Source organism: Protopterus annectens, chromosome 2.part0 (genome assembly GCF_019279795.1).
Source record: "Protopterus annectens isolate FY-2018-M chromosome 2.part0, PAN1.0, whole genome shotgun sequence".
NCBI lineage: Eukaryota > Metazoa > Chordata > Ceratodontiformes > Protopteridae > Protopterus > Protopterus annectens.
The window spans coordinates 1,296,641,531-1,296,667,926 of NC_056728.1; the positions used below are offsets into that span (position 1 = coordinate 1,296,641,531).

Below are 26,396 nucleotides of genomic sequence, written 5' to 3' on the forward strand. Positions count from 1 at the left end.
GCATGCCATGCTCACCGGGTGGTGACTTGATTTGTATGTGCGTGCAGTCTATCGCACCCAGTACCTCCGGGTATTGTGCCACACAGTGGAAGTGATGCATATTGCTGGCCAACTCCTCCTGAGTTCTGGGGAAGTATATCTGCTCATTGCATGTGGTAACATGGCATCCAGGAACTGGTGTAGTACCCTGGATGCTGATGCCTGTGAGATACCCATTATATCTCCAGTTGGCCTTTGAAAGGTACCTGTGGCCAGTATTCGCAGGCTTACACATACCTTCGTGTCCACTGGGATGGGTTCCCCTCTGTTGTTTCTGGCTCTCAGGCGTGGCCGGCACAGCTCCACTATTTGCTGTAAGATGTCCCTGTCCACTCTGTAATGCTCTACTATCTCCAGGTCATGTAGCCCCTGGTAGGTTACCCTTGGTCTGAACACTCTCCTTCTCCTCCGAGGCCTGCGGTGGTTGTCGGCATCATCCTCCACAACACCGTCAGTCTCTAACACATGCTGATGAATCACAGCTATGGCAGCTCCCAACATGTACATTTTAAAAGTTCCCCGTGTGTTTACACCTATGGTGCGGTGTTTGGGAATACACAGGTGTGTGTTGGGTGCTTACACACTTTATACTATTGTGCTGTGAACACCGATGATGTCATAGGGTGTGTATGTACATTCGTAGCTACAGGTTATGTCATGTGTTTTACTGCCGGAACTACTATTGTGATGCCTTTGGTGTTGAATTACATTTGCCTGCCGTGGATTACCTCTTGACCTTCCCTTTACATTTCTGCGCGTTGCACCTACCATTTTCTGGCATGCATCATGCAGCCTACTTTCATTTGTGCTTTCCTGGACCTGGCGTATCTTGCGTTATGTGTGCTACTGCCGGTCTGCTGTCGGTTTGCTTTGCTCTGCTGTGTCAGGTCTCCTATCTTTGCAATCCAATACCTCCCCTCCTTTCTTTGCATTCACATGCCTCCCCTATCCTGTTTTGCAGGTTTCTGCAAGCGGACTTGTCAGCTGCCGTCGATTGGCCTTCGTGGGTTGATTGGTGTTGATTGCTCATTAGTACTCCAATTATCCTACTTCCACATTTCCTTTCCTTCCCCTGACCTTCCTGTTTCTGCTATTGTTTGCGGCACGTGCATCCGATTACTGGGTTTCGGGCACATGCGCTTTTGGCCACCATGTGTGCTCTCAGCTAAACGATTCCTCCCCACCCCTATCCTGCAGCTTTGCTTAGCAACGGACAGGCCAGATTTACAATGCTCCAATGTGCTTAGTGCTACAATGGCACACCCCTCTGCTGATGTCTTGTATCTCCTCTGAGCCACTCCTCGGTGTTATACCGCTGCCCGTATGGTACAACCTTCCTCCGGCGGGACATTTGCGATTCAGTATTATCTGCCTCATTTGCATGGCATTGACTACTAATTCATAGTTACCGCGCCGAACACTATCGCAAGCCCTTAGCAACCCTTGCACCTTGGTTGTGGTGTTCCATGCCTACCATTGTGTGTTATACTGTAAACCTGATTTCTATTACGTTGCAATTTTATGACATTTTTATATTATTTCTTTATGTTACAGCGTCCGCACACATGCCCTGCGGTTCTGCTGTGCGTTACTGTGGACATGACATTAAATGTTGTTATTTACGTGTTGTGCATCTTTTCTTATGCCATTGGCTGTGTATTTTGCCATTGGCATATGTTCACGTTGTGATACCTGGGTCTGGCCCTCTTCCATAGCTCCGATGTTATGTTTGAGAAAATGTAAACCGTGTTTTTTGGTTTACATTTCCGTGGGCTTACGCTACGCCTGCACCACTTCATGAATTGCTATATGCCTTCATTTGCATGGTGCAACACTGCACATGGGGTGATTTGCACACCTACGCCGGGGGCTGCGCAGATCTGGCGTACGCCAGTAGTGCACGTGGAATTAGATCGTACCTGAATCGCTCGGCGGCCATATTTGGCGTTATAACGCCTACGCTATGCGTGCGCCTGGCGCAAGCTTCATGAATCCTGGGGAATATCTTTTGTGTCTTTATAATGGAATAATTATCTTTTTATCTTTTTGCAAAGGCATATACCTTTAATGCATGGTTATAACAGCTTTGCATGATTTCCAATATAATACTAATAACAAACTGGAAAGATCCCATTTAGGGTTCCTATAATATGATTGAAGTCTAGCGCAGAAAGGGAAGCTTTCCCTTTACTGCACTGCAGTGTCAGCTCAGAGTTGGTATATTTAGGTAGCTGGAGGTGTGGGGGGTGCAGATGGGCTTGCCCCCCCTGCATAGAGTGTTTTTTTTACTGTTTTTACTTTTTTTTTATGTGTTCAAAGTTCCGAGACTTTGATCATTAAAGTTCGTCCTTTAATGATTCAAAGTTTTGGAACTTCAATCTTATGATATAGACCCCTCATTTATGACTCTCAAATGGTTTCTGGTGAGAAATTTCATTTAAGCCATTAGGTTATGGGATTCTGAAACAGAAAAATATATGATTATATAAGCCTTTTTTAAGAAATGCAAGCACAGCACACCAAAGAACTCTAAACTATTTTTTAAACAAGTATTTCTGCAATGCTCAAAGCACTGATAATAAGTGCAATGAATGAAAAGGTTACTGCATTATGATGCGTATAAAGTAGTGGCAATAGCTGAATTTTTGGGATTTGGCAGAACTAAGCTTCCCTGGTTATAGACAATATGAATAAGTCAGAAATTAGTCATGAGGCAGTGGTATATTATTACCTAACAACTTACCTACTGAGCACTCTTCGCTTAATCTATCGACGGCGGTCTACTTTGGGAGTGTAAAAAAGCCATCATTGATATACAACTACAACTTCAAACATGTTTTTCACAATTGTGCCAATGGCCAGCTAATAACAAACTTATTATCAGCCCAGATAAAACAAATGTGATGTTATTTTCCACCCAACATGAAAAAGCAAACCTAAAGCCCATCCATCTCAGAGATATATAAGAGAACATTATTCCTTTTGTTATTGAATATAAATATTTAGGTATCACATTTCGTCCCGCACTTACATTTACAGCCCATATAGACAACATCTCAAATAAAGTTTTCTCACTAATAAAACTTTGCTATAAGATCTCTCACTTGCTAACCCCAAAACTAGATTAGCTATTACTAAGAACATATTGCTACCCAAACTCAAGTACTGCCTACCCTTCCTAACATATCATTCTTCTAATAATACCTATATCTCCAAAGAGAATAAGATCTTTGGATTTGCTTTGGTTGCAAAACTGCATATGAACTATTGGGACCTGATTAAAGGCATTAACTGGATCTCCATAGTAGACAGGTCCACTTTCCCCCAGAGCTGTCTGATTTTTAAGAATCTGAGACTAGGGTATTACCCTGCTCTTAGATCTAAACTATTACTAAGGAAACATTCCTACCCTCTAAGAAACAGCATTGATGATGGAATTCTTCTCATGCACCTATGGTTCCTAAAGACAGCTGGTGAAAAAGTGTTCTCTCAAGTAGGATCCTCTACCTGGAAAGCACCTTAGCAATGAAAGAATATGTAACTGCTATAGGGACAATGGTTAATAATTCAAATGACCATGATTATAATCATACATTACAATATAACTCTCTGTGTGTATATATATATATATATATATATATATATATATATATATATATATATATATATATATAGTTCCACTTAAAACCATTGAATGTTCAGAACATCGAAGTTCTGATCATCGAGACCAGAACATCGATGCTCAGAACATCGAAGGTTCAAAGTGGAAGTGCCAGGTAAGTATAAATGTAAACTTTTGGGTGTATACGCAGGGCAGCAAGGTGCCCTGCATGTTGTGTGTGTGTGTGTGTGTGTGTGTGTGTGTGTGTGTGTGTGTGTGTGTGTGTGTGTGTCTGTGTGTGTGTGTGTGTGCCATCTGAGTGTTGGCATTGCAGGTAGTGCAGGAAATCTCCTGTTTAGCGCTACCGCATATAGCGGTAAATGGGAGATTTCCCTTACCCCACTGTAGTGCAACCTCAGAGTTGGAATATTAAAGTAGTGGGGGTGTGGGTGGTGCAGGGAAGCCCCTGTATAAAATAGTTTTTGAAAGTTTATGTCTTTTTCTGTGGCTCACTTTGAACCTTTGATGTTCTGAACATCAATGTTCTGGTCTCGATGATCAGAACTTCGATGTTCTGAACATTCGATGGTTTCAAGTGGAACTATATATATATATATATATATATATATATATATATATATATATATATATATATATATATATATATATTGTACATAATGTAATTTTCCGAATTATTGCTTTAAGATAATTGTGTTTTCCTTTGATGCAACTAAATAATTGATAATGTCTTGTTCACTTGTCTATTGCATTTTCAATGAGATCAGGTCATGACTGAAAATCAAGTTGAGCAGCCCACCTACCCAGTTAACAGATAGAAAATAAATAAGTAAATATATCTATTCCATCTAATTTAATATTAGTAAGCAATTATAAGTTAATGGTAATCATAGATATACTGGGTCCTAAAGATACTTTGTGATTTGTTCTGTTACCACACCCCAAGTACGGTTTCTAACAAACAACGTGAGTTCTTACAATGCATAGATAAAAATCCTTGAGTCTTGAAACATACTACTTCTATTTGGACTCTTTAATTATTCCAACACTGATTGCTCTGAATTTATTGCTGACACTTTTTATGCTCAAGAATTTATGCATATTATAACATTTTTTGTCTTTAATTAGTGAGTTGAAGATAATACAATAAGCAATAATCTATTGAACTTAATATCCAGTAATACTGTACACATAATAAGAAACAGTAAGATTGGTAGGCCTTTAGAACAACATCTGGGGATATTTGTCCAGTAATAATCCAAGATAATATTAAAAAAAAACATTGAAAAGAATAAAGAAAAATACATCCATGAGCCCAGAAAAAATACAGCAATTTTACTATCAAATTTAACAAAAGCTTTGAGTTTTATAATAAAATATAGTTCTCAGAATGCTGAAAAGATCATTTACAAACCATAGTCATAAAAAGAGTAAATTAATTAAAGTAAATAATTACACACCAGTTAGTTTAACACCATTTCTGAAAAACTATTTTAAAAGAGAGTTAATGCAACAGAATTATATGTATATCAACCTTGTTGGCATATTCATACATGATTTCTTCCTGCTTAGTTTCTCCAAATGCTTATTTTTTGACATACCTTGATAGGAATAGACCCCATTCCTAAATCAGGCATTGTTATAGTTCATGAGATCATTATTGTTTTAGTCTTTGATGTCAGCACCTGTATTGTTCCCATGATAGCCTCTTGTTCCAGTTCATACAGGGTAAGGTGTATTAGTAACATATTTAAGTTGTTGTTGTTGTTGTTGTGTCTTTCGGCTTTTCCCGGTTAGGGGTCGCCACAGCAGAACTCCGGTCTGCTAATGATTGGCAGTATATTTTTACGTGCCAAGATGCCAGCCTTGACGCACAACCTTCAACGAAAGTATGCCCATTCATGCATGTCTCCGCACAGAAGATGCTTTAGCTGAGAATCGAACAGGACAACATCTTACTGTGAGGTGACAATGCTACCGCAGCACCACCACCGCAGTTAGTAACATATTTAAGTACAACTGTAAATCATTTTTTAGTCCTGTTACTCCTGCCACTACTGCAGCTGTCTGGGTATCTTTTTTCCACATTGTCCTACATTCCAGCTTGCAAATCCTGATATTTTAAGACTTTGTGTCTCGGCACATAAGACATAATCGATGAGTATAGCCATTTTAATGAGTAATGCTACTTTAGCCTATTCTCCTTTATTGCTACATCAGATTTTCTTGCATCTATTTTTTTGAACTGCTAGTATTGGGTAATTCTATGTGATCCAAACATCCTCACTATCGATAATGCTTACTAGTTCATGTTTCCAATGCTTCACAATCCCTTATGCAGCAGACTCACCACGTTGTTGTGACTGTCATAAACTGACCCTCAGCCATGAGTGCGGCACACTCAGCAATGAGATACATAACTGTTTTCATGTTTGTTTTAAGAACTTGGATTTGTTTATTTTTCTACTTTTTCCATAGATTTTGCAAACTAATCTGTATGTAGTCAACTATCCTGTGCTGATATTATTAGTCTTTCATCTTTTGGTTTCAATTTAACTCTCCTTAACCATTCCTGTATCAAATCTTGGTCCATTTGAGATTGGTCTAGAAGTCCTCTGTATTTGCTGCTGTATTTGTGTGCTTTCCAAGTTTTTTTTTTTATTTTTTTCTGGTCCTTTTCTTTATATTCTTTCTTTTATTTTTTGATACTTTCAATTACTTTCTGATTTTTGTCTACTTTTGGTTTGATTTGCATTCCCACTCTGTTCCAAAATGCTTTCGCTAAACTAAGCAAAGATATCATCTTAAGCTTCTGCTCTACACGCTTTAGAACTTTCACTATGTTTGGATCTGATAAGATGGGCAAATATGTACACAGTCCTATGACTGCAGTCCTATATATGTACTCAGTTATGGGGAAGGCCATACTTCTTTAAGAATGAGGGTCGTATAATTTTGGTATGCACTGTTTTTTTATGTAATATTTGCTAATCATGAAATATTTTTTGTGCTTTCTTGTCCAGCTAATTCAATGCTGTTTGGGACCAGTCAATTACATCAAATCTGTAAGTTAGAAAAGGAAGAAATAACTAGTTTATAGCTGAACTTTATTCTTAGATGTCAAGACAGTTTTCAATATTAGCTTTAGTCTTTTGAATTATTCCTTACTAAGCTTTGTTCTCATTTGTCTATGCTTTATTGCCAACCTTTCATTTTGTTCCAGTTTATAGACTGCTCAAGTTCCTTTATATCACATTCTTGTACCAGGTTGACATTTTCTTGGTGTTACAGCCTTATTTCTTTAAATGTTGCTTTCGCACATTTATCAAGTCCGAATATCATTCTTATATCATCTAAGAAAGTTTTAACCATTTTAGTTGTACTTTCAAATTCTCATCTGATAAACTATATGATTTTAGATCATCCACAAAAAACAGATAAGTCTTTGAACTAGGCTGGCTCATGGGAACTAAGCTGTAACCACAGAGTGATCTATTAAGTAAACAGCTTAGTAGGTTAAGCGCAAGACAGAACAGCACAGAAGATAAAGAATCATCCTGGAATATTCACCTTTAAATTTTTATCTCCAAGATTATAATTTGCTCTGAGTCTTAATTTCAAATTGGTTTGTCATTGTGTTATGGTGATCACCATGTAATTTATCAAAGTAGACTATATGTTATTCATCTGTAAGCATTCCACTAGCCACTAATGTTTTCGTAATCTATGTCATATTCAAAGTCTTAACCATTTTACAGATCTCTCTGATGGCTTTGTTTAACAATAGATGATACTTTGTTGCATATGACTTTCCGTTATTACCTTCTTGCTCTACTGCTGTGATATCATTTTTTTTTTTTTTTTGCTAGATGGCTCTAAACTCTGACTGCATCAATTCCAGTACATAACTTATACTTAATTGGAATTCAAGTTATTGGTCTATAATTCTTATGATGGCTTGTAGGTTTATCATTTTTCCTGTTGTTAACCAAGTGACATCTGTTCAGGATGTACATATAAGCAATTTTTACTCAGGGCTAAATAAGTTTGTAAAGATGTTAATACCATTATCCAAAATTGAGGGACTGCATCTGGGCCTGGAATTTTCTGTTTACGAGCTTTTCTTATTTTTTATCTCAATTTCTCAGGCTGTTGTTTCATCCAGCTTAATATCCTCTACATAAGAGCTCCATATTGTTTCTAGTAATTCTTCTTTCTATTCAACATCTTCGTTAATTTCAACAGGGTCTTCATAAATACTTTTCCAAAATGTACATGTTTCTTCTTTTTTGGTTATGTTTCTATTCCTTTTGCTTTCTTTCCCAGTTCTGCTTCAGTCATGCTTTTATTTGGGGGAGATCAATGCTTACACATTTAGCTGAATGTTATGATCAGATAACCTTGGGAATAGAATTAGGTTTACCACCTACTGTTATATTCTTACATTCAGCCAAGGCATTTGATTCCCTACCCCATGATAGAATATAATAAAGCACTGTATAAGGGAGGAATATAATTCCTATCTGGTCCATTAGACACTGACATGGTAAACAAGAAGTACTCAATCAGTAATCATTCAGGGATGCACTCTGGACCTATACAAAGTTCAGACAAGAGTAATACAGGGTTCTGTTTTAGGGTCAATATTTTTCAACATACTTTGTGCAATTATCCTTAATCATGAAGCTTGATGGTTCAATAGGTATACTGATACCATAAAATCAGCTTCACTACGATCAGCAAAAAGGACTTCCATGAAGTTAACAGCTATCTAATTAAAACTGGAAAATGGGTAAATGAGTCAGGTATTCAATTCAGCACTTTGGTAAAGCAGTTCTAAAGGAAACTTTGAGTCTACAAGGTTTCTTAGTAGGCGAAGTTTCATAATGCTAATGTTTGGGTATAATGATTACAGATAATTTCTCATTTACTAAGCACATTGGCATCATATTTAGTAAAGCTATTAGACAATCAGGCCTTCCGCTGTAGAATATATGCACAAAGGAAGAACTTTGCATGATAAACTTATATAATTTTTTTAATTAGACCAGCTCTATAATATAATAATACAATTTATATTTACATAGCTGATCAACTAAGTCAGTGCAAATAAAATTCACAAAAAGAATATTGAACAACCCCTATGTCCCATTATTGTACTTGTGACTGGGGTGTCACTTCAACAATGACAAGCATCTAAAGCCAATGTTCGCACTACTGGGTGACTAGCCTTGCCAGGGTTGTTGTTCCATACCACACAAGTGTGTGTTAGCTCAATGTGGTTGAGTCAACTTTGACTCATGGCAACTCTATAGACAGGTTTTCTAAATAGTTTCCTGTCTTCACAGAGCCAGTAAGGCTTGACATCTTCATGTTTTCTGTCACTGTGTCAAGCCAATGTATCAAAGGTCTTCCCCTCTTATGTTGGCCACTTACAATGCCAATTAGAACATTTTTCTCCAGTGATGCTTTCAATCTCAAGGTGTCTTCAAAATAGGAGAGCTTGAACCTCAAAATCTTAGCTTCTAAAATGAACTTGGGCTTGACCTCAACACTGACTGACTGGCTCATTCTCTGAGCAGTCCATCGGATTTGTAGTAATTTATTTCAACACCACAATTCAAAGGTGTCAGTCTTTCTTCTTGATTGTCCAACTTTCACAACCATGTAATGTTGTTGAGGAAAATGATGCCTTGAACTAATCTGTTCTTCATGTGAAGACTCACATTTCTGCATTTAAACATCTTTTCCCAATAGATGCTGCTGAATTTCCACACTGTGTGTTGATTCTATGGTAATAACTGACAAAGACTAAAGTTAATTGTGCTGCCAGTTGTAAGCATCTTTGTCCTTTTCATATTGAGGTGCAGACTCATCCTGGTACTGTGCTCTTTGATGTTTAACAATAAATGTTTCTGGTCATTTTTGCTCTCTGACAAGATTCTCATTTCATTAGCATAAGGAAGATTGTTGATAATTCTTCCACCAATTTTTACTTCACAATCGCTTTCATATAGCACCGATTCTCTAATGATTTGTTCTGCATACAAATTAAACAGATAAGGAGAAAGGTGACATCACTGGCGCACACTTTTCCTGACTTTGAACCATTTGGTTTCTCCTTGTTCATTTTGGACTATTGCATCTTGATAGAAATAGAAATTGTGCATGAAAACGATTAGATGCTCAGGCAAAGTCATTCTTTTTAAAATTAACCGCAAGGAGTCATGATCTCCACAATCAAAACCCTTATTCTAATCAATAAAACAGATGTATATAGTCTTCTGATATTTTCTGGCTTTTTCTTCGCTCCATCTTACATTTGCGATGATATCTTATGTTCATATTCCCTTTTAGAATCCAGCTTGCACATCTGGGAGTTCTCACTCCAGATAAGGCTGCAGTCTCCTTTGTATTATGATTTTGAGTAAAATTTTGCTAGCATATGAGATGAAGGTGATTGTAAGGTAATTGGAAGAGTCAGTAGGATTGCCTTTCTTCAGTATTGGGAGACATATGGACTTGTACTTTTTTTATCATCTAATTGATTTCCAACCAGTTGTCTTTCAGGAGTTGGGTTCTAGTGGAGTTGTGATGAAACAAGTCATAATGGAAGGTTTATTAACTGATTTTCATTCATGGTTTTAGCAAAAGTATGAGAACCTAGATAATTTCCATCTGTGCTTTGACATTTTACCAAATGCGTCTTTTAAGTGTTTGCCATCTTATAGGTAACACAGTTAAAATATTTTGACTGACTGAATTAAAGCTTTATTATTGAAGTTCCCTTCTTTTTCACTGCTTTCCTTTACCTTTAAGGTGTATATTCTTTGGTTCATTTACTTTATAAGAACGGGGTTCAACTACTTCTTCATTATGTACTTGAGTATTTCTTACAGTTATTTCAAGCTGTTCTCTTTTGCTTAAACAACTAAATATATAAACTTGTATATTATGTAACTGTAAAATCCTTCAGCATATTCTGAATGACTACAATATTGTTTTGTCAAACAAATATTTTATTATGTGCTGTCAGCCTAGTTTGAATTCTATAGCTTGACTTTATGCATGCATAATGATGCATGCAAACACTTTTTATTTAAAAAAATAATTTTGCACCTTTAGACATGATCTTTAAGATTATATCTACTATATAATAATAAGTGCACGTTTTATTTATTGTAATATTTTGAATCTATGCCCACTCCATAATATTGTGTAGTGTTATTATCAGTTTTGTTTTTTTAAGCGTAAACTCCCTATAGAATACTGAGGATTGCTTTTGCCTGCATCTCTTGTAAAACACCAAGCTTCAGGGGAAATTTTGTAAGTAAATATTTACAGGCCATTATAGCTATATTTATCAAGTTATAAAGCATTGTTTTATAAGTTATGCAAATGGATGTGCTTGTGTGCTAGTAGCTTGTGACACACTTGCTCATTTCCACTTTCTCAAAAAAACAAGGGCTCAAATTCCCACTAGTCCAGTCTCCTGTTTCCATGTAGCCCTCTCTACACACAACCCTGTAAAATGGTATAACCCTACCAGAACCTAAACTCTAACCCTAAAGCTCCAACTCGGTTCCAAACCCAAGTCCTTATTCCCTTATCCTAAAACCACTCCTCCTCCCTACCCCTAAAGTTCCCAGTCACTGTCTAAACCTATAACATCAACTCCCGCAACCTAAATTCCTCAATCACTTCCTAACCCTGAAACTCTCCTTCAGTTCCCTAAACGGAAAACCCCCTTGTGGCTCCATAACCCTAAAATCCTGTTCCAATTCCCTAATCTAAAATCCACCTGTTCCCTCCCAGTGGCTGCTTGCTCAAACTTATATTCGAGTTTGGATGTGAACAGCAGCCTACATAAGTTACAAGACGCTTGAGTCCTTGGCTTCAAACAGTGGCTTTTGAGGACTTGGGACTAAAATGCTTCTAGTGTTCCCTTACATATGTTTTGCCCAAGTAGCCAACAATTGGTATTAAAAGCATGCTGGTCCTAGCCAGCATTTTATGACTCTTGAGATATTATTACATGTTCAAAATTTAGAAAATAGAAAAATATAAATTCAGCATGTTTTAATATCTTGACAACCTGATAACCTAAACTTTAAATTATATACAAATAGACAAGAAATGGAACATTAACAGTATTTGTATTTCTTGTGATTACTTGTCAGTTCATGTTTATGTATGGAATATCATCACATATAATGATCAGCTGTCATTTACCTGTACAGGTTTTGCCTTCACTGTGTAGAACTGATCCATCTGGACAAAAGCACTTAGGTCCCTTGGCTGTTTCAGTGCAGCCATAACTACAGTCGGTGCCATTTTCCAGACATGGAACTAATTCTTGTAAAAGAAAACAATAGAATATAATTACTTCTATGCTGTAGTAATGCATTTGTGATTTAAACAGGTAACCCAACAAATGCAAAAACTCTAAAACATTTCTTTAATGTGTAGGTTTAAAATATAGTAGCAAAGTAACTTTGCCTTCATGTTTTATCTGATTCTTTTTGTTGAAGGACATTCATGTATTCTTTGTTTCAAAAGACACTAGTATAAATTGAATATGTCATTATTCTCTAAACAGACATTTGAAGGCATCAGTTATACATGGTAAAAGTAATCTTCATATAGTCAATACTGTCAATGTATTTGTGTGTGTGTGTGTGTGTGTGTGTGTGTGTGTGTGTGTGTGTGTGTGTGTGTGTGTGTGTGTGTGTGTGTGTGTGTGTGTGTGTGTGAGAAATATATATATATATATATAGAGAGAGAGAGAGCGCGTGTGTTTAAGGCAGTTAAACTAATCCAGTGAGGGATATCAGCTCATCACAGAATGTTTCAAAAAAGAAAGTTCCTGAGAATTAAGCGCCTCTACAAAAACGTAAAACAGCACTGATAAAAATAGGAGAAAGCAGCGAACATGGCAATGGTGTAGAAATAATTGTTTAATAAGCACTTTCATGTCTTAGTATGACACTTCCTCAGATTATACAACTTAACAAATTCAATAATCACTTATAGGTTCATAGGTTCATAGATAGGTACTTGGCTATTGGCCCTAGGGCCTATATAAGCCTAGCCAAAAAGGTACCCTGGCTTTTGCCACCCAAGAAAATAATTTCCTGTGCCCCTGTCGAGCAGAGCCAGAAAGGTGATCCCCAGAGTGAATTTCCTATTTCACATCCAGTCCAAGAGTGCTAATGAGGAGCTCTGTTTGACATAGATAGGTAGTCTGTTCCAGAGTATGGGAAGTCTCTGGGTCAGGAATCTATCCCTCCAGCATGTTCTGTTTATTGTGGTGACAAGGTTTAGGTCCCTACAGTGTGTAGTTTGAAAGGATTGGGATTTCTTTAAGTGGAGTTTGTCCAACAGCTCTGGGTTTGACATAGCTTTGTATGTTAGGCAGAGATCGCCTCTGAGTAGGCAATATGCGACGGAGTAAAGCTGGAGTTTTTTGAGATGGTCTGCATAGGATATCTGTTTCAGGCCAGTAATCCTCTTTGTGAGCTGTTTCTGTGGCCTCTCCAGTTGTTGTAGATTTCTTGTGAGGTACATACCAAAAGGGATGCTGTACTCTATAAGGGGTCTAATGAGTGATGAGTAGAGAGGAACAATGACCTCTTTTTTCTTGATGAGAAACCTTTTGTGATGAGTGTGCCATTTAGAAGGATTTTCTGACCACTGTGGCAATGTGATTATCAAAGGAGAGACTACAGTCCACCTGTGTCCCAAGGTCTCTTATCACACTTTTGGTGTTAAGTAGACTACCACCTATGTGGTAGTTCATGGGTACAGAGTTTTTACCAAAGGGGATGACAATGAAACTTTTGGCATTGAGCTTCAGGCATTGGCTTTGACACCAGGCATCTGTCTCAGTGAAGCCCTTTTGTAGGGTGCCCACGTCATTAGGAGTTTTGATTATGGCTCCCAGTTTGCAGTCATCTGCAAACTTTATTAACCAAAGACCTTCTGTGTTAGCCTGTACTTCAGAGAAGTAGATACCAAACAGGAGAGGACCCAGGACTGAACCCTGTGGTACTCCACTTGTCACTGGTCTAAAGTTGGATTTGGAGTCTGCTACTTTCACAGTGTGGGTTCTGTCCGTGAGCCAGTTGGCAACCCATCTTGTGACATAGGGATTTATACCTAGTTTAATGAGTTTATCTATAATTCCAGAGTGGGGGATGGTATCAAAAGCCTTGGCGAGATCTAGATAGGCTGTGTGAACCACCTTACCTTCATCTATGGCTTTGGTGACTGCTTCAAAGAAGTCTGTCAGGTTTAGGAGACATGATCTGCCTTTTACAAACCCGAACTGGGTGGGGTCCAAAGATTGGAGATCGCCAATGTCTTTGTTTATGAATTCCATGATGATACATTCCATGACCTTGCAGACCAGGCTTGTCAGACTAATGGGGTGGTAGTTCCTGAGGTCCATCATGGCTCCCCCTTTGTGGAGTGGGATAACTGTCAACATGCGCCATTCAGTGGGCACAAAGTCTGAGGTGAGGCTATGATTGAACATGGTGCTTAGGTGGGGTGCCAGTTTGTTCTGTAGTTCATGTAGAATGCAGCCTGGGATATTGTCAGGTCCCATTGATGCTGTGTTCCTGGCTTTGGAGAGTGTGTTTTTTACCTGTACAGCCATGATTACAGGAACTTTGCATTCTTCTGGTATAGAGATGGGCCCTCTAGGGGGTGAGAGGGGGGTAAAGTTAGCACTGAACCTATCTGTCAGGATGTTGGCAATATCAGTTGGTTCTGTATATTGAGTGCCATTGTGCTGTAACTCAGAGCAGATCTGAGTGCTGCCATTGAGATTCTTGACATAGCTATAGAATGCTTTTTGGTTGTCTTTAGAGTTAGTGGCAATTTTGTTTTCATAATGAGCTTTACAGGAATTTATGAGGAATCTCAGCTTCTTACTGAGGTTGACCAGGGAGCTCCTCCAGTCATGGGATTTTACTCTTTTTTGCAACAGTGTCTTTCTTCTGTTGTAGAGTTTGTTTATGGCAAAGGACCACCAGATTGGTTTCCTTTGTTTGGAGGATAGCATATTGGTTCTGTTAGGGATAGCATGATCCATGCACTCGTGTAAATGCTTATAAAGTGCATTTGTGTAGGATTCAGCAGGCGTACCTCTATTGTCCATCTGCATGGGTGTCATGAAGTGTGCCACTTTTGTCTTAAGAAATGTGAAGTTGACTTTGGAGAAGTTTTTTACGGTGGTTTCCCTAATGGGGGGTGTGGGGTGGGATATGGATTTCTAGGGTGATTAGCTTGTGGTCGGATCTTACCAACGAGGAATTGGCCTCTGGTGTGGAACACCAGTCGCCCATGTTGGTAATGACCAGGTCTAGGATATTGCTGCCTCTGGTGGGGGTGTGAATAAGTTGATCCAAAGCATTGGAATTTATGAATTCCAGAAAACATTGAACAAAAGAGTTGGTACATGAGTAGTTTTCCCAGTTAATGATGGGGTAGTTGAAATTGCCCATTATTAGGGTGTTGGGTTGTACCCTAATATTTTCCAGTGTATCAAGAAATGAGGAGTGGGAATCCTGGGGCATGGTAGGGGGTCTGTAGCAAGCTACAATTTGGAATGTGGTCTTGCCCAGAGTTAGTTGCACTTGGATAATCTTGGATGCATTATGCTGTGAAACTAGCCTGGAGGTGTGGATATCCTTAATGAATATGGACACGCCTCCACCTTTAATGCTTCAGTCCGGGTTAGGTGACCGAAAGGTGTGGTAATGAATTATAGCCTAGTAATGCAGGGCTGCTCTCTGGAGCTTTGAACCAGGTCTCTGTCACTGCACAGATGTTGATGTTCTCCATTTTAAGCAGTGCCTCAAGTGAGTGCATTTTGAGGTTTAGACTTCTAGCATTGAGTAGCATTATCCTCAGATTTTTCTTGCTTGTACCTGTTACAGTGGTGAATATGTCATTTGAACCTTACCTAAAAAAAGGCACTATAGGGGTGGCAAGAGCATTAGCCAGTATCCAGAATCCTAAGGGCGATAGGGGAAGGCCATCTCTGGCAAAGCATCGTGGTTTGTCGATCATGTCATCCCATGCAGACAGATACTGGATCCCCTTAGAATGACACCAGAAGCTTAGCCAATTGTTGAAGTCAATTATTTTGTCCTTGTACTGCGGTATCACTCTGGGTGATGGCAGGATGCTACTGAGGGCTAGGGTCATCCCTGCCTGGGCCACATGATCTGAGAGCTCTTTGATGTCTCTTTTCATGTAGTCCAGGGAGGTACGTCTCAGGTCATTCACACAATACTTAAATATAAAATTGCTCCAAAAACTCCCAGTAACACTACATTTCTCATTATGACATCACTTATTAACAATAATAGCACTGTTTGCATAAAATCACAAAGGAACATTCCCTAAAACACAATAATCTACTTACAAATTTATATTCAACATCCTACATTAAATAAATATTTATTGAGAAAACAACTAGATAAAATAATAACTTAATACAAATACTTAACATTTATTCATCTATTCAGAGGTCTGTCAATCAGAAAAGGCTTAATGGACACTCTGTCATTCAAGCCATAGCTCTTATCGGCTTGTAATCGAATGACCCATTTTATCTCAAATTTATGTGTTATTTTTGATATTACCGAGGCGTGGGCCCCTAAAAAGCAATTCTAAAACTATAAATTTAAACTTATGTGTCAACCCTTCACTAAGTAGATGTCTTGCTACAGCATTTGCTTCATCTTCTTTGTTAATAGCATATATATGTTCCCTAATACATTCCCTTAAGGTTCGATTTGTTTTTCCTATGTAGAAAGCAGGAAACTTCGTACAATATGCTCATCACAGAATGTATACACATTCACACGCACACACAATTGTACCTATGGGTAATTTGGAGAACAACAGAACACACACAAACACAGACACACACACACACACACACACACACACACACACACACACACATAAATTCTATATATACATACATCTCTCTCCTCTCTCTCTCTCTCTCTTTCTAGCAGCCTAATTTATGAGATCTGTGTGTGTGGGGGGGTGTTGTGTGAGTTTGTGATTTTACTTCATTTATTTATTTTGGGGTAAACTGGAAGGCTGGGTATTGCAAGACACTTTTCAAGTACTACCTGACCATACCTTTCAACTTCTTATCTCAAGAAATCTTGACAAAGCCTAAAATAATGAGACAAAAGCCCAAAAATAGGAACCGATTTAAAACATTTTCCCTTTATGAACTTGAAGTTGCTATAATAACAGGATTTGAGTTAGTATACATTTTCTGAAGGACATGAACTATGAAATGTATGTCATTATTTAATGACTTCAATCCTCAGCGATTAGCCAGAAAAACAAAAATAATTATGAGGAACAGATCGAAATATGAAGGAAATCTCTGGAGTGTTAAGCAGTATGCCTGAGTCATATATCAAAATTAAGAAAAGAACACAAAAACAAATAAAAGAGACTATTTGAAAGAGAGACCTTTAATAAATGCAAAAGGCCTACACAATCAGCATGAGATATGTATTGTAGATTTAACAAAACACTCAGATAGCACTGAGAAGGATTTTTGCAAGAAAAACACTCTTAGTAAATATTCCAGACCTCTGAACTTCTGACCTGCACTACCTGATAGCAATTTTTTTCTGGAATGCTTTGTATTACTTCATGTTTTCCCAGGTATCAAAATAAAGTGTAAGATTTTAGATTTTTTTTTAAACAGATCTTTTACCGAATTTCTACTAAAAGGGCCTTAGGTAGTTTGATTAGGCTTTTATGAAGTGACAGCCTTACAATTAGATCCCACTTGTATGACAGTTTTAATGTTATTTTTCTGACTTGATAGTAGGGCTGGCCTTAGGTGAATTGGCTCACTAGGTAAAAGGCTCCACGAAGACCTCACTCCATACCCCCTACCTCTCTACCGACTCCACCAAGCACATCATTCGGAGCCCCTGTCTCCATCCTACCCTGGCCTACCCAAACCATATACATTACCTTGCTTTACTTTTTTTTCCTTTCTTTTTTCTTTTCTTTCCCTTTTATCACAATTTGTTTTGGTTTTAATTTTCAATTTTTTCTTGCAATCACCCATTAATTTAGTTGACACATGTTAACAAGACAAAACTATACTCTGGTAACTGGGGAGGAAAGAAATGCCTTAAGCTAGGAGTTTGTAAACTTAATGGCCCCCAAAGGCCATGGGTTTCTAGACGCTCTGGGATGCATTTTAAAGTTATTTTGAGTAACCTGTTCATCCACCGATGGCCTGAGCAAAAATACTGATTAAGGAAAGAAATTGTGACCTACCCAACCTACCCTACAACATTGCCTTTTCCTCCATCCTTTCATACCCTAACTCTCCAAGACTTCACCATAATAACTGTGAAGAAAAGAATTGAATTAAGGTTGGCATTTGAAGCTATTAAGATCCCAGATCATGTGATGTATATTTTAGAGTTTTTTGAATGACTTTATTCATCCAATACTGGCCTGAAGAGAAATCATGATTAAGGAAAGAGATTCGTTGCGTTTCTCTTCAACTTTGCTTTTGGTGCATCCTTTCAATAGACCATAGCTGACCAAGACTATACTGTAATAACTGAATTATGCTGGGGTTTGGGAGCCGCTAGGTCTCCAGAATCCAGAAGGATTCCACTTGCTCTGAGGTACATTTAGAGCTTTTTCCAATATTTTCATTGAATGATGACCCAAATAAAAATCATGATTAAGAATGTTTTTATTTGAAGGAAGAAATACGTTGTATCTAATGCTTACTGCTCAAAGATGACAAAATAGCAGTTCACAATAAACTAAGAAGACAACTGGCCACAGTCATATATTTTAAGTTGCATCTGCCATGCATATACACAGTATGCCTCCTGATCAATGTGCCCAAGAAATAGTCAAATACAGTTCCCATGTCATATCGAGATGAAATGAAAAAAAAAACAAATAGCATATAACATATTTCAACTTGTTGCTGTCATATGTATATAAATAGCATGCATCCGCATGCCCCACCTGTATACATGTCTGATGTCTGACTGCAAGGAAAGTGAAAAAATAATGATCACAGTAATGCTGCCAGCTTGTTACTTCTAGATAGTACATTAGCCCTAAACAGGTTATACTGACTCTCTGTATGAACGTCTGAATGAACACACTGCTACCAGCCCAGCATTAGCTATAGTCATCTGTTTACTCTTCTGATTTTGGGAGGAAAATTAAAAGAAATATGACATCATTTCCAGCTCCCCACTCAAACTACAGCAACCTTCTGTGCACACCTCTGAATAGAGCTGGTATTAGACTAGGTGGAGTTCAAGACAAATGCCATAGCTAAACCTATGTCAAAATCCACCTATACAGCCTTGGGATATGGCAGCCAGCAGGCTCCTAGAAGCGATGAAGTTCTGGATGTAGTGTGATGTATTATATGCCTTATCTTTTGAAACATGACTATTTAAGCCAAGCAAATGACATGAGGGTCAGTTGCTTTCATCCAAACAACCCCCACCCTAAACAAGCAGTTATAGCTATTTCTCCATACAATTCAGATCTCTGATTATGACAAAAGAGAATGACCATGTGATATATTTCACTTTTGCTCCATATAAACAGTTGCCACACATTAAAGTATTCCAAGTTGTTTCACATAATCATACTATTCCTGCAAAGCCAATATGCTGAGCAAGCAACAGTAGACAGCTAGTCATTTCAACCACAAAAAGCCTCACCAACTACAGCTGCTTTGTCAGTGCATACCTCAGAAGTCGAGTTAAGTAATCGACCTTTGCACAGATGCACACCAGTCCTGCAAAACCAGAGAAGGACTGTTTAAACTGAGCAAACTATAAGGTCAGTTACTTTCAACACAGCATTCACACCGCCCCATCAGTTATAGTTACTTCTGAGTGCACTTCAGATATCAGATTGTAGTAAAAATGATGTCTCGTTTTAGCTTTGTAGCATGGAAAGAGTAGCCACACATTAAAGTATTCCAAGTTGCTTTACACAAATAGCAGAATCCTCCATCAGAATGAGCAGAGAGCAACAGGCAGGCCAGCATTTTATATATGTTACTCTAATCACAGTAATCCTACAAGATCAGAATAAAGAGCAAACAGCTATACCCCACCACCAACACAAACAAGCCAGCATTTTGTATATGTTTGTGTAATTCACTTACTTATAGAACAACAGGTTTTGCAGCAACAATCATTTTCTAGTGAGCAAGAAGTAGGGAACTCCAATGTCTGGCATTTTTGACTGAATGTAATCCCCAGTGCTTTACCAGAAAATCAATAAAATTGCAAGGGGCAGACAGGCAAACATATCAGATGAAATCAGGAACATTCTGCAAAATCAGTGAAAACTTAGAGAACTATGACTAGCCACTGATAGTTAGCATTACAAAATATCTAGTTGCCTGCCAGTAACAATTAAAAAATAAATAAACCTGCATGTGCTATCATCAGTAGCAGCTTTCTCGTTGCACTGCAGATCTTCCCTACAAGTTAAAATTTGCTGACTCCATGCTCTGTCCCACCCATAATCTAACTGACTCATTATAGGGTCATTGTTTTATACTAGGCTAATGACCACTGCTTCCTTTGTAAGCCTAACCAAGCCACACAAACGTATCCCACACATGCATGTGCCTTAGAGAATATTTTAAGGGGCATATGTAAGCTAGTGCAAGATTTACAGCTGCCTCTGTCCATTACAGTCATAGGCACCAGACCCAGGGTGTATTTCCAATTTCCCATCCACTAGTCCAGGTTTCTCTTGAATAGGATTATGGAAGAATTCTGCTTCACATGGATGGGAAGCCTGTTCCAGAAAAGGGAAATTCTGTGAGACACATATCTCCAACATGCCCTATTTATGTCGCAAGTAAAGTTTAAAATCCTAGATCAAGTAATACGGATGCTATTCTATATAAAAGGTCCAGCAGAGCAGGATCCAAGAATGCCTTGTATGCCAGACATAGACTGCCTCTCAACAGTCTGTAAGAAGCAGATTTTGCAGATAGGGCTTTGAGGTGATCTGCATAGGATATGCTGACTATGCTGTCTATTCTTTATGAGAGGAACCTCTGTGGACATTCCAGTTGTTGCATGTGCCTGATCTGGTACATATTGAAATGTGCATTGTACTCAATAATGGTCCTGTTGTAGTCCAAATACAGTAGAATGATGACCTCCTTGAACCTAGATGCCATGCCCTTGCTTATACATTGAACAAGGTATAATGATTTCCTTACTACCTTAGACACATGGTCAATAGCCAGGTTACTATCTACATACCCAGGCCCTAACTGGTGGTTCCATGTTTAGGGGTGTGTTATTGAAGAGATAATTTCCTAGGGTGGCTGGCATCCCATTATGCATTTCTTGGCATTGAGTTTGAAGCCATGCATTTGGTACCAGTCATTTGTCTGTGTTAGTCCTTCCTGTAAAATGTTAACATCTTAGAGGGATTCTATAACTGCTCCTAGTTTACAATCATCTGCAAACTTTGTCAGACAGATCCTTGACATTGGCCTTGACATCTCATGATATCAATAATAAATTCCAGGAAATAGATGCCAAAAAGGAGCAGATCTGACACAGAGCACTAAGGAAAATGAAAAGTCTCTTTGTGGAAGTAGTATCCCCTATCCTATTTTCCTGGGTCCAAACTGAGAGCCATCTGGCCATCCAGCATGTAAAACAGAGGTTTATGCCTATATCCATGAGTTTGTTTACAATGCTCAAGTGGAGTATTGTATAAGATGTCTTAGCCAGGTCAAGTTTGGCAGTATGCACCATTTTGTCCTCATCCACTGCCTTTATGACCTTCTCAAAGAAGTCCACCAGGTTGAGTAGGCATTATCTGTACTTGATGAAACCAAACTAGATTGGATCCAGTGTTTCATGTTTGTTTATGTCATTATTAATCACTTCCATGATAATTCTTTCCATGACTTTGCATATGAGGCTAGTGAGACATGTAGGGTCTGTAGTTCATGGGGTCCATTGATTGTCTGTCCTTGTACAGATGGATGACCATTGCAGTTCCCCATTCATGTGGTTTAAAGCCTGTTTGGAGGCAATGATTAAACAGCGACTCCATTGGTCCAGAAATGTCATGTTTCAGGCTGTTTAGGAGGTATCCTGGGATATTATCAGGGCCCATCAATTAAGTGTTTTTGGTTATAGAGAACACATCTAGGACCTACTCCCTAGTGACAGTTGGAGGGTATAGTTTGATGACATTTCTTACAGATAGCTGGGGGAGGGTAATATTGGAGGTGAATTTGTTGACCAGCTGAGTTGCTGTATCATCTAGCTCCATGTAGTTGGCTCCATTTATAGTCAGTTCTGTTCACTGCTGTGTGCTGCCTTTGAGGTTTTAGACATAGCTAAAGAAAGCCTTGTGGTTGTCCTCTACATGGGAGGCTATGTTTACCTCAAATATGGCTTTTCCCTCTTAGTTGTTTGTTTAGATTGTCTAGGTAGATCATGGGTGGAATAGAGCAGGAAGTCAAAAAAATCTAATGGCCAAGCCTATAATACTTCCTCCCTGGGCACTGTAGCTACTGTATCTTGGAATAAGGGTACTGTATGCTATGTATTTATTTATTAACTTTCTCAAAGTAAAGAAAAGCCATATTTCTTTACTTAAAAATAAATAAATAACATAAAAGCACCCTTACCAGAGCAGCGAGAGCAGTACCCTAGTTGGCTGCCTAGTTTCTCTATGTGTAAGGCTAGTTATGCTTGATATCATATGCCTTTGATGATTTGATGATTTTTATTAGTTTAGTGATGTTCATTTTATAATTTGTAAGTTTAATAGTTTACTCATATCTTTTAGTTTATTTTAATTGCTTTACATGGTTTGAATTTCAATTTTTAGCATTTTATTCTTTTATTTTAATATTTTTGTTCTAATAATGAATTTTGTGTTAATTAGGTTGGCAGTGTTATTTTCTCTGGGATGTGTATGTGAATTATTTGTGTTCTGTGTGTAAAGCTACTTTTTAAATTTGAGTGAAAGCGGAATGCGGTCTGTGTTTCAGATTTTTATTTATTTAAATTTCCATCTTTAATTTAACTTAATTTCAATTTAGGGAGCTATGATATGTGGACCAAAGGTTTTTTTAAGGGGCGTCACTTTTTTCTTTTTTCTTTTGTATATGTGAAGTTATCTGTTTTATGTTGTAGTGAATAAAAAATGTGGTCCATGTTTAAGTTATCGTCTTATTTGAGTTCGAATTTTTAAATTAAACTTTAGCTAGATGTGGGTTTTAGGTATAGTTTCAGGTGGGCTATTTTGTTTTAGGAGTGTTAGTATCTCTCCTGTGTATGACCACTTTACAATTTTTTTGAAACATTTCTTGCAAATTTCAATGTAACATACACAGAAACATAAACAACTGCATAACTATGTACAAATATGAATTTGAGCTGTATTACTTATGTAAAACATTCCACTGGGTAACAACACTTGAAAATATTTATACCTTTCAAAAGCATCTCTGTATAGGAGTTGCCCTCCACATAAATCTAAAGAATGTACCTCTAGATAATGATATTTTCCATTTATTTCAAGCATAATACAAACGTGTGGTTCCATGCATTTGTTTACTTGTTTTTTTAGCAATTGTATTACTTGTCTGAGTTAGTCCTGTTTTTGCCTTTCAATGTATTACCTAGTTATATTTTGTATTAAAGAGAAAGTGGAGAAATGAAACTAAAACATACAATTATTTATAGCAATGCCATCTCAAAGAAGTCCACCAGGTTGAGTAGGCATGATCTGCCCTTGACAAAACCAAACTGGGTTGGATCCAGTGTTTGAAGATTTTCTATGTCCTTATAGGGAAGAGTTCTGATTCACATGATATATATAGGGCTGCACGCCTGTTGCTCGTATTCGTAGATCACTCATATTGTCTATCACATATTTCATATATGAATCTCTGTGTCTTCCCTTGTTGGGACTGTTGTTACTTTCCATATTATGGTTATTAATTTGTGCTGTGCTATCATTATTGTAGCTATCAAATCTTTCTTTACCCTGCTTACTGCTGTTGGGAGTATTCCTAACATGAAGTTTTCAGGGGTAAACTGTTTTATTTTGGACCATATTTGTTTCAAATGTTATTGGATACCTTCTCTTACTTTTCCAAACTTGGGGAAAATCATAATATATGCACCCAGTCTCTTCCATCTCCTGGGGTGCATCTCCAGTACTGCTCCAATGATCCTGGCTGCATTGTTACCATTCTAGTTGGTATATAAGAGTGCTTGTGTAAGCATTTCCAAGTGAAAGTCTGAAATTTCTTAATTATAATTGCTTTCACATTTCTGTAAATCTCTCCCCATTGTTCCTTTCTAAACTGAAAATTCAACAGTTTTCCCCATTATTTCTATAACTTGGGTTTGAAGGGGTGCCTGATTTGTTCTTTTGCCTTATAGAACTTTGATTTGATCCCCTTTCCTATTTAACATGTACACTTCTTTTCTTATATCATTTTCTGTTCAAAATCTTATCTCAGTTAGGAGCATTTGTTCTCTCTTGTTATCATGGTATATGCCCTTAAATCCCCTATACCTTATATAATTGCCTGACTCCAGGTTATGGAGCCATTTAAAATTTTTCCATTTTAGAAAACTGTCTTTCTTCTAATTGTTCCCACTTTTTTACTCTCACCCATATCCTTATGCTTATAATTAATTCATTGCCTGCTGCTCTTTTTATTTTGTCTCCAACTAGGGTAGGAGCTAAGCAGTTTCTCAAACCTTACATCCCTGTACTTTTTGTTAGCTGGTCTAAGGCCTTTATTACATTTCCAATTAAAGTTGATTCAAATGTCTGTATTCCCTCCCTACTATTGTTTTTGGGTCTTTATTTTGGAGTATTACTGATTTTTTAAGTAGCATTGGCCATCTGGGGGGTTCTGAATTATATAGCCAATATTTTAGCAAGTTGTACATCCCAAACCCTCCCTTGTCTTTTCCAGATGTCAGTGCTTCCCATGCCAGTCTTGGTTTGTCTTGTACTAAAATGAAACTTTTTATCGCATTTTCTATATTCTTAAAATCCTCGAGAGAAAGGTAGCACCTGAAAGCAGTACAGTGCTATTGGAAGTATAAACAATTGTACTTCATGTGTCTGTTGCTCTAAAGACAGAGCTAGAATATTTCATTTTTATCCAGTTTCCACTGTCCTCAAGACTTTCGTTATAATTTACCTTAGCATACTCGCAAAATAAATCTAATAAGGCAATTTCTAGATACCATATCTGCTTCTCCTGCCATATTTTGGGATATTTTTTTTAAATACTGCATGTGTTTTGTCCATGTTAATCTTTTATCCCAAGATTTCTCTAAATTTCTCTAGTTTGTCAAATAGTGTGGTTAAGTTGGTTTTCTAGATCGTTTAAACATATATTAGTAATTCATCCCCATACAGTGCTAACTTTGTCTATTACCCCCATATGGAAACCTTCAAGACTTGATGGCTTCAGTTGTCATGCTAAGGCTTCTTAATATATAGCAAATAATAAGGGTGATGGGGGCAGCCATGTCTTGTACTTCTTGGGACCACAAATCTCAGTGCCAATTCTGCATTTACTTTTATGCATGCATTGGGACCTTTGCATATGTTAAAAACAACTAATTTTTCTGGAAATGCAATTGCTCTTAAGACTTCAAATAGACAATCCCTTGACAACTCTTTTTTGGCATCCATGTTAACTAATAGTAACATGTCTTCCTTTTCTGTTGCTTCTAACATTAGTGTCTCTGTTTTCAGTATATTTTTGAAAATTTGCGTTCCTTTTATAAACCCAGACTGATACCCATGTATTAATCTTGCCATCTCTTCTGCCAATCTATCTGCCAATATTGCAATCAGTATTCTATAGTCTTTGTTTAAGAACACAATTGGTCTTTAAGATCGTGATTTTTTTTTGTTTGTTTGTTTTGCCAGGTTTTAAGATTGCAGAGATGACAGCTTCTTTCCATTTTTCACTTGTTTCTCTTGTGGTACAGCCATTACTCATTGCTCAGCAGATATATCCAGCCATTTTATAAAGTTCTGAAGGGATCGCAGCCATGCCTGGGGAATTTCCATTTGGAAGTTTTTGTATTTTTTCCTGAAACTCAGTCATCGAAATGGGGATATCAATTTTGTTACTTGTGAGGGGTATAACTTAGGTAGATGCAAAGCCTCTAAATATTTCTGTATTTCCACTTTCATTGTGTCATCATATTGTTTCTCTTGTATAATTTAATAAAGCATTCCTGAAAAATGCTAATATTCCAGCTCATTGTTTACACATATCCCAACTCTTTGGGTCTGCTATTGCACAGACCCTTCTTGCTTTTTTGTTTGTTTTAAGAAAATGGCTAAACTTGTTTTATACTATGGATGAACTACCCAGAAAGTTTTTTTTTTCCAAGAATTGTCCCATCCTGTCTAATATTTGATCTATTTCCTGTTGTACTCTCCTTATCTCTCCTCTCATGTTAGCATTCCCACCTCATTTCCTCTCTTGTACTTCCCTCAGTCAATCCTGCCATCTCTTTAGCATTATAGTCTCATTATTTCTCTTAATTCTAGTATAATTTATCAATTCAAATAGTCACCTGTTTTCCCTTCTCCCACTTATCTGTTATTTGTAGTGGTTGTTCCTTTTACTTCCTCCATT

At 37.6% G+C, this 26,396-nt stretch overlaps 1 protein-coding gene across 3 annotated transcripts in view; it reads right to left on the minus strand.

Moving 5' to 3' along the window:
- Positions 1 to 26,396, minus strand: part of EGF (epidermal growth factor) — a 1,284,649-nt gene that overhangs the window by 752,956 nt on the left and 505,297 nt on the right. For all 3 annotated transcript variants that reach the window (XM_044061467.1, XM_044061466.1, XM_044061465.1), the window contains one exon: positions 11,891 to 12,013. In XM_044061467.1, the coding sequence (XP_043917402.1) occupies positions 11,891 to 12,013 (123 nt within the window). The remainder of the gene's footprint in view (positions 1 to 11,890; positions 12,014 to 26,396) is intronic.